The sequence below is a fragment of the Heterocephalus glaber genome, unplaced genomic scaffold (assembly GCF_053883595.1).
Source record: "Heterocephalus glaber isolate CG9 unplaced genomic scaffold, H.glaber_assembly_v1.0 deba00001504, whole genome shotgun sequence".
In the NCBI taxonomy this organism is placed as follows: Eukaryota; Metazoa; Chordata; class Mammalia; order Rodentia; family Bathyergidae; genus Heterocephalus; species Heterocephalus glaber.
Window position 1 is genome coordinate 49,053,856 of NW_028258324.1, and position 10,022 is coordinate 49,063,877.

At 35.0% G+C, this 10,022-nt stretch overlaps 1 protein-coding gene across 6 annotated transcripts in view; it reads left to right on the plus strand.

Annotated features, from left to right (window-relative positions):
• Window positions 1-8,904, plus strand: part of Fndc3b (fibronectin type III domain containing 3B) — a 335,425-nt gene extending 326,521 nt beyond the window's left edge. For 4 of the 6 annotated variants that reach the window (XM_021254196.2, XM_021254201.2, XM_004834601.4 and 1 more), the window contains one exon: window positions 5,382-8,904. In XM_021254196.2, the coding sequence (XP_021109855.2) occupies window positions 5,382-5,693 (312 nt within the window). In that variant the 3' untranslated portion in view covers window positions 5,694-8,904. The remainder of the gene's footprint in view (window positions 1-5,381) is intronic. The other 2 variants (XM_013071609.3, XM_013071617.3) reach the window with 2 other exon arrangements.
• Window positions 8,905-10,022: the final 1,118 nt, after the last annotated feature.

Sequence of the window (10,022 nt, forward strand, 5' to 3'; positions counted from 1 at the left end):
GTGAATCCATCAGGCCGACAAGACATTAAACACAAAGGGGAAGAATCTAACAGAAAAAGTCATGACAATGATAAGTCAATAGGTATGAGTTATAACCATCAATGTTAATGGTCTCAATTCACCAATCAAAAGAAATAGACTTGGGCCGGGGATTTAGCTCAGTGGTTCTGTCGCCTGCCTTGCAAGCACAAGGACCCGAGTTTGATCCCCCGTACCAAAAAAAAAAAAAAAAGAAATAGACTGGCAGAATGGGTCAAGAAGCAAGATCCAACAATATGCTGCATACAAGAAACACATTTAATTCAAAAAAAAAAAAAAACCTCATAGTCTGAAAGTTAAAGGGTGGAAAACAATACTCCATGTGACAACCCCCCCCCCCGAAAAATAGCCAGAGTAGCTATCCTCTTTACAGATCAAGTGGATTTCAAATGAAAATCTGAAACACTCTGGTCCCAAGAATTTCAGATAAGGAATACTCAACTTGTATGTACAAATCTATTGTGAACATATGTTTTCATTCCTCGCAAGTAAAAACTTAAGAACAGAACTGTTGGTTCTTAACTGTAATACAAGAAATTTCTATATTGTTTTCCAAGGTGGTTTTGTCATTTTACATTCACATTAGCAGTATTAGAAAGTTCTAACTGGTTCACACCTAAGCTGACATTTGTTCTTGTAAAACTTTCAACTTCATCTCCCTAATGAGTGTATAATTCAATCTTGCTATTGTACTGATTAGTATTTTTCTGATTTTAGTGTTACACACTGTTCCTTGTTCTGTACTGGCTATTTATCATCTTCTTGTGTCTACTTTTTAATTGGGTTGTCTATTAATGAGCTGTAAGAGTTCTTTATATATCCTGGTCATAGGTAATATGCATTATAAATATGGTCTGTTTAAGGACTACTTTTCATTTTCTTAACGATGTCATTTAAAGTTCTAAATTTTGATGGAATCTCATTTATCAATGTTTTTCTTTTATACATCATGTTTTTCATATCCTAGGAAATTCTTGCCTACCCTAAATTCATAAACATTTTCCCTTATAATTTCTTCTTAAAGTTTTATAGTTTTAGTCTTTCATATTTAGGTTCATAGATCCTTTGAAGTTATTTTTATGTATGGAAATAAAGGGTTGAGGTTAATTTCTTATATATGGATACCAGGTATTCTAGTGCCATTTGCTGAAAACACTGTCTTTTCCTCTGCTCTTGAGTTGAGTTTATGTTCTATAAAATGTTACTGTTAAATAATCTTTGAAAACTCAGTGGACCATATATATGTGGTTCTATTTCTAGATTCTCTGTTTTATTCCAATGATCTATATGTCTTTCCTTACACCAACACTGCCTTGATTACTGTAGCTTTAGGGGAAGTCTTAAAATTAGGTACTAAATGTCTTCCAACACCGTTTTTTTTTTTTCTGTTTTACTTTTCTAGGTCCTTTGTACTCCTACATAACTTTTAAATTTCAATATCCAATTCTTCATTTATAGCAAGTATTCATAGACTTGAATTTTTACATATACCTTGTGTTTTCTAATCCTGCTAAATTCAAATACAAGTTCTGGGGGCTCTTAGAGATTTCTTAGTATTTTCCCAGTAGATGATCATTTTATCTACATGTAAAGATTTTACTTCTACCTTGCCAATCCTATCCTAATTGTGTCATTTTATTGCCAGACTATTTTGGTTTGAGCCTATGTTTCAAAGTTTAATGGACAGATGAAGAGTAGGCATATCTGCCCTGTTACCCACCTTAGGGAGAAAGCATTGTATCTTCTCTATTCATATAAGGTGTTTTTGCTGAAAGTATGGAGTACATGTCTTTAATCTGTTGAGAAGGTTCTGTTCTACTTCTAGCCTCCTGATAGCTTTTACCATGAACAGCTGTAGAATTTAGTCCAATATTTTTTCTCCAGCTAGTGACAGGATCATATGGCTTTTTCCTCTCCTCTGTTAAAATGATGACTTTTGGGGATGGATCTTCCAATGCTGAACCCAACACTGCCATTCCTATAACAAAACCACTTTCCACATACTGCCAGATCTGACTTCTAATAGTTTGTTTTGTTAAACAAATTTCTGTCTATGTTCATACGTTTTTCTTCTGTTATCTTTATCCAGTTTTAGTATCAGCACAATGTTGATTTCCAAAAATGAAGGGAGAAGTGTTCTTTCTTTTTTCTGCCTTAAATGTTTGATATAATTTATCAGTTAAAATGTATATGAACCTGCTGTTGTCATATAGGTAGGTTTTCAAGCTAAGAATATACTTTCTTTAATTGGTGCTGTTCAAATTTTATATTTCCTCCAGAGTTAGTTTCATTAATTTGTCTTCCAAGGTACCTCTTAGAAGTTGTCAAATTTATTTCAAAAAAGATTTTTGTAATATGCTTTCTGTATCCTTTTAAATTCTGTAAAATCTGTCGTACTGTCTTCTAGATCTTGTTATTGTAGTTTTTAAAATGTATAATTGATATTGTGTAATAGGAAGAAAAGGTCTAAAGGAGCAGGGGAAGTGGGAGGGGTAGGGGAAAGGAAAGAAGGGAAAAGAAAAAATATGAGAAAAGGGAAAAAAAGGAAACAAAGTCTTTCCCAATAGGGCAGGGTGGAGGGGGTGAAGGGAGGGCAGGGGAAGGGGAAAAAATAAGAACCAAGATACATCATGTAAAGGTACAAGATCCTAATGATGAATGTAACTGCATTTTATACCTAAAATGTGCAAATAAACTTAATGGAAAAAAATTTTTTTTAAATGTATTGTTTTTCTGATAGCTCCTACATATTGGAAAATAGGCTGTTTCAGGAAGGTACTGAGGAAGAGCTGGCTGTGTGTGGGTGGGAACCATCACCATGACAACAAGCTCATCTGAAAACATTCATTTAGATTCATCATTGGAACAGTGAGTAGTGAGGAAGGAATGGTTTCCCAGTGCCACACAGGGTTCCCTTAGAGCTCTTAACTTTTTAGTTGCTCCAGCCCAGCTGTTTGTAACTCTGCTTGCTAAGGCACATGCCACGATTCGTAAAGAAACAGGTTACTTGACAGGAGGAATGTGCTTACAATCTTACAAAGGGAATAGCAAAAGCAATAATAAATCTGGAAAAGTAAAAGCATACAGGACTGATGTTCTGGGGCTTAGTCACTCAACAAAAGTATAGTAATTAAGACAAAGTCTGTGAGGTTGAGAATAAAGGAGGAAAAGCATAAGAAAAAGGCTAAATATTGGGTGAACTTTGTAAATCAGGTCCCTTTTCTAAACCTTAAGATCCTTGCTGTCTTTCAGTTTGTCCATCACTCTGTACATGGCCAGGATGCTTGTGTTCACTAATGGCATGTCCTGCTTTGATAGAAGTTTTGCATACATATCAGGCGTTAGAAACACATAGAGATATTTGAAGTTTCCAGCAACTCTGAATAGCTGGAAAGTATTGACAAAATTGAGTTTGTTGGATTATTTCATTTCTAATGGATTTGTATTAATTTGAGCAAAATGTTTTAGGAGTATATTTGGAGTTGTTTTTACATTCTAATTAGTAATAGTAATAGCTGATGATTTTATTGTGCATTTATTCCATACCAGACGTGTTTAAGCACTTTTACAGGTACTAACTCAGGGCTAATCAGACATTGTTAATTTACTTCTGCTTTTACTCATCAGCCAAATCTCTTACTGATTTGGTTTAATTACAGGTAATTTTTCTGTCTCTAATCACCAAATCCCATATAAGCTATAAACTTTTATGTGATTATCATTTCCTCTCATTTTTCTGAGGGTCACTATTACCATGATGGGAGAACTTTGTGAGGCCTCCTTCCTCCAGCCCTTCAGAGAGTCCTGTTAGCTCATTCAGTACAAAGGGTGATCATTTTAAGCAAACTGGTGACCCTGATACAATAAATCACTTGCTGATTATATTAGTTGACAAGAAGAAAAAAATCCCAGATCCTTGCAAGAAACCACATGGTCATACAACATATGAAATACTCAAGGCGGACTGCTAAATTATTTAAATGTTAATTTGTGATAAATTAGATGACATCAAAAAATTCACCAGGAAAACAGACAAGCTACAGAACTGGGAAACAGACAAGCTACAGAACTGGGAGAAAATATTCACAACACATATATTTGCCAAAGGATTTAAACCTAGATCACACAAAGAACCTCTTATAAGTTAAAAAAGTTGAGCAAATTAAAAATGAGCAGAAGACTTGTCTATCTCTCTGCACAAGAAAAGTTATATGAATGACAGGTAAGCACAGGAAAAGATACACAGCATCACTGGAATGAGGTACCTTTCATACCCAGTAGCATAACTGAAATGCAAAGACTGACAATAACAAATGCTGGTGAGGCTGGGGAACAACTCAGACTCTCATAGATGGCTAGGAGTGCAAAGTGCTACAGTCTTTTGGGAAGACTTTCTCATGAAGTTAATGGCCCAAAATTTCTAGTCCTAGATATTTGCCCCCCAAAAATGAAAATTTTAGTCCTCAAAGATTTTTACAAAAATGTTCATAGCATTCTTATTATGTAAAACCTCTGAACTGGAACGACCCAAATATTCATCTTAAAAATGGACAACATGAGGTATAGTATAGTCATGTAATGGAACAAGAATCAGCGATAAAAGGAGTGATTGCTAATGCGATCGGTCAGTAACATGGATGAATTCCATAGGAGCACAAGAGAATGCATGCTGTATGATTCCATTGGTATGAACTTCTAGAATAGGCAAAACAAATTACAGGATTAGAAATCAAAATAGTTTTCACTCTTAAGGGTATGTGAGGTATCTTGGGGACAGGATTACTTGTCAAAAAATCATCCAAACAGGGCTGGGGATTTAGCCCAGTGGTTCCAGTGCCTGTCTCACAAGCACAAGTTCCCAGTTCGATCCCCAGTACCAAAAACAAAAAAAAATCATCCAACCAAAAACTTTGCATTTATTGTTTGTGCAATTAATTGCTTTTCATTTTTTTTAGTATAAAATGTCAATTTGTTCTGAGAACCAACAACATAGAGCTATTTGTATTAAGGCCTCTTCTGTTTGACAGCCTAAATTATTAAAATTTGGCTTTACATGTCTTTATCAGTTAAAATGTCAATAGCGTTTCTACTCAGTGCCCTGTTTCCTCCTATTGAAGTCAGAGTCACTGGATTATATATTGTGCTTTATTAAAAGTGAATTGGAAAACCTCTTCTTATGGAAGAAACCCAGACTGGGAGAAATACTTTTTTATTTAATATTTATGTTATAGAGTGAATTTAAATCAAGCCTATATCCACAATGCTCTTGATGTTGTATGATGTTTACCGTAGAGATCACAGTGTTATAAATTAATTAACTAGGACTTTCCCTGTTCTTCCAGGTGTACAAGGGAGAAGAAGCCACATTCCAAATCTCAGGCCTCCAGACCAACACGGACTACCGGTTCCGCGTGTGTGCGTGTCGGCGCTGTTTAGACACCTCTCAGGAGCTAAGCGGAGCTTTCAGCCCCTCTGCAGCTTTTGTATTGCAACGAAGTGAGGTCATGCTTACAGGGGACATGGGGAGCTTAGACGATCCCAAAATGAAGAGCATGATGCCTACTGATGAACAGTTTGCAGCCCTCATTGTGCTTGGCTTTGCGACTTTGTCCATTCTATTTGCCTTTATATTACAGTACTTCTTAATGAAGTAAACAACCCCAGCAAAACTAGAGGTATGAATTTTAATTAATGCTACACATTTTAATACACACATTTATTCAGATACTCCCCTTTTTAAGCCCTTTTGTTCTTTGATTTATATACTTCTTTTGTTTTACAGATTTAGCTAGGAAAAAAATGTCAGTGTTTTGGTGCACCTTTTTGAAATGCAAAACTAGGAAGAGGTTAAACTGGATTTTTTTTAAAAAAGAAGAAGAAAAAGAAGAAAAGCAAACCAGATACCAGAAATTAGCTTTCTTATGTTTTCTTTTAAATTTTTCAAATTTGCCTTTATTCTATTTTCACTGATATGTCTTTTGCAAGCCTTTGATTTTTTTTATGTTACAGTTTATTAATTTATATATATTCACCAGTCACTTCTTTTGTCTCGATCATCTATATCTGTAAACAGAATCACTGTGTGTAGTTACAGGGCTAGGATTTTGATGCTGTCAGAGTATGACCACACAGCAATGACACACAGAAGAAATCTTCACTCAGATAAGGCTGCCCTTAACCGTTTTGTCACCCAGTTATTTAACTCTGTTTAGCTCATTTAAATCAAAATGTGTACTTTAATCTAAAATGTTTTAATAATCTGTATTTCTTATGATTTTAACACTATGAGCTGCCTGTATAAGAAATCAAGTAACCAAAATACACCTATAAATTATGGAGCATTGTAGATGTTACCACATTGATTCATAGCAGTAACTTTAAGAGGGCATTGTGCAATAGTTAGTTGTTTCCTTGTTCAGCTGTTTTAAAAGCTGCTTTAACTTGTTTGTCTGTCTTTGTATATAACTACTTCTAATCTAATCACTAGAGTTATTATATTCTGTTACGTTTGACCAGAATTATATGACGAGAACTGGTGACAGTTTAGTGCCTCTGCCCATTGTTCATGATTTACACTAATGTGAGCAGTCTTCTTACATGCCAGCTCATTATTTTTGAAAGATTTGCCTTTAGGCTGTTCTTTGAGGTATCAATGAAGTGATTGAATTTCAATACTTTAATTCAGTGCCCATAATACTAATGTAACAGCAGATGAAAACTGATAAAACCCAAAAGGGAGTCATCTGAATTTGTAGTTCCTATTTCTGTGGGGTTGACCTGGCCATGTGTGGAGTGGGAATGGTGTTTGGCAGTAAGGACAGGGTGTTTGGGGGTCAAGGAGCCTAGATTTTCTCCCTGGATCTGTCACTGACTTGCTGCGTGACCTGAACACGTCACTTTACCTCTCTGTGCCTCAGTTTTCCCATGCATGAAAATAAAATGAAATAAAATGGGGATTCTAATGTTTGTAAGTGCTTTGAGATCTTTGATCAACAGGTGCTATTGGAGTGTAAAGCGTTACTCTTGCATGTTTATTTTGACTCATGAGATAATCAATTTTAACCCAAAGTCATTGGATTATTTATATGAAGTCCATAATGTTCAAGTACCTCAGGGACGCTTAAGAGTTGGAGGTGCAAATATATTCCAAAAGGGTGCAACAGACACAGCATATCCCCCTGCTCCTGTTTTTTTTGTATATTTTTGCTACTCAGTTTTTCTTGATCATAGCTATTTTGTGCTTGGTCTATGTTGTCTAAGATGCAGTAAGTATCCTGTACTAGCTTATAATATTCCCATACCAAAGTCATGGGGAAACCAATATTATTTTGTTTTTGGTTTATTTATACTATATTCTGCATACAGTACTTTAAATGCCAATTACAGTGCAATCTTTATTTATTGTAAAAAATTTTTAAATGTACTTATGTACTAATTTTCCCTTGTAGCATGTTATTTTGTGTGTGTGTTTATACTTTTGTAATTTTAGGTCAGTCTTGTTCCTGGCAACATCTGTAGTATTATTAACCTTCTGACTTTTTCTTGTGTTTTGAAAGATAAGAGCATCTAGTGCATTAAATGCCAAAAAATCCATTATCAGAGATTGAAAGGTTTACATATACCCAAAAAACCATAATCATCTCTTGAAAGAGTGCTAAGATCAACAAAATTATTCTGTGTGCCTATATCGATGTAGTAAGTCCTAGAGAGTTCTGTATTTTGTTATTGACTACAGTAATTAGTTTAGCCTTGCAACTGATGGCATCAAGGTAAAAATATTTTTGCCAAAGTTCTGACCTTCCATAATTCATCCCTTGTATTTACATATGTGATATAGTCCACTATGACATTACATCTGCATTTTTTTTTTTTTAGATATTTCATTGATGTGTTTTTGGGGGAAAAGGCATTTTTTAAGCATTGAAAATCAACGAGTTTTTGCAAGGGAAAACTTTTTTAACACACTTCAGAACTGCTGCTATAAAGAAATTATCTGAATTAGTTGAATTGTTTTAAGGAAATGATACTTTAGGCCAAAATTACTATGAATAATCTTTTGAGATTTTCCTACCCCTTCTTTAACCACCAGAAGCTGAAGTGTGTGAAATACAAGCTAACAGCACTTTATTTTATTGCTCTCCATTATTTGATATTCATCATAATCCCTTCAGTCAGAAAATTATTACTCTGCAACACTGTTTTGTATCACAAATTTGTATATGGGATATCGGTATAGAACTATATATATTGCCAATACACATGAACAATAAAATAAAGTGTTATATTAATCTTATCTCTGTGCCCTTTTGCAATACGTAGGTATGAGTGAGAGGCTTTCTGATGCTCTGACACTTCTCTGTATGTCACACTCAAATGCAATGCAAGAAATTCCAGTCATGTGGAAAAAAGAAACTACCCGTTGTCCTTGAAGAAATTGTTTAAAAAGAAAACTTTTTTAAAGATTTTTTTTTCATATTATCTGCCTTGTTCTTATTAACCTGAAATGTTGGCATTTTCTAACATTTTGTTTGCTACAGTAATTCAGAATTCATGTCAAAATTTGAAAAGTGCCCTAATTGAATGTGTTTGAATGTTATCCTTACACAATTCTTTAAATTTACAGACAAAATGTTTTACCTCACTGTTGGACATACATTCCAAGCTTTTCAACTTTAGGAGAAAAAAAATAATCATATGTTTTTCTGTATTGTAAATTTTAGACTATTTCATATGCATTGTATTAAAACTGCCATATCAATTTTAATGTATAGATTTTGCAAATACTATGCTATATGTAATACCTAACTGTATCTGTAGTGTATATGTAATATATTTATGCCCAATAAATGTTTTAATTCTTTCTGACGTAAGTAGGGTTTTTCTGCCATGAATAGGATTGCTTTTGTTGTTGTTCTTTTTAAATACTTAAACCACACCTTCAGAAGTTGCCAATTCAATTGCCATTAAAGGCAGGCAGGTGGCATAGTACATGATGCTTGCTGTGCTGTTTAAAGGAGGCTGCACCTCGGCTCCTCGTGCTTGAGGTCTTCAGGACTGCCAGCCACAATTATACATGCTGACATTTCAAAGGAAGACAAAAGTCCAGCCGTCTCCATCCAGGCTCACTAGAGCGTGATTGTGGATTATAGAGACCCATTGACTGTCTACACTGCCATAGTCAGTGTGGACAGCACACCTCTTTGCCAAACATTTTGTCTGTATGCCAGAACTCAGGAGGCCAGATCTGCCTCTCTTCTCCTGACACATTGGACTCTTCCTCTCCATGACAACCTCAGTCAGGGCTAACGTTCCTTCTTCCGCCAGGTCTCATTCAATAACAACAACAACAGCAGCAGTAAGGCATAGTGTTCCTACTGTCACTGTGGTTTCATCATGAATGGTTAGATTGTTTTGTTAGGAAACCCTACTATCTCTTTCTCTTTCTGGGAGGAAAAAAAAAAGTATGGAAAAACAAACTGTTAATAACTCAAAGCTTTACTTTCTAGTCTGGGGTCAGTGGCATGTGCCTGTAATCCCAGCTACTTGGAGGCTGAGGCAGGAGAATTGTGAATTCAAGCCCAGACTTGAGAAACTTAATGAGACCTCCCATCTCCAAAAAAAAAAAAAAGCTTACTTTGTTATATAAAGAATGATAGTCATTCTTTTAAGAAATTGAACACACATCAGCTTTTGCATGCATCTGACTACTGAAAATATGGTGAAGGATTTTTATTTTTTTAAATCATAGCTCCCCTGAAAACTTGGAAGAATCGGAAAGAAGTTATGATTAGCACCAAAGTTTTGGAAATTTGACCAGAGAAAGCCAAATATTGATTTAGGTAGAAGGGAACTTAATTTTTCAGTTCTCAGGACAGGCTCAAAAAATTGACAGCACATATTTTTTTTAAGGGATAGTGAAAGGGGAAGGGGAGCCTTCTATTGGCTGAAATAGAATTTCAACTGCTTGAAATGCAGTTAGGTCC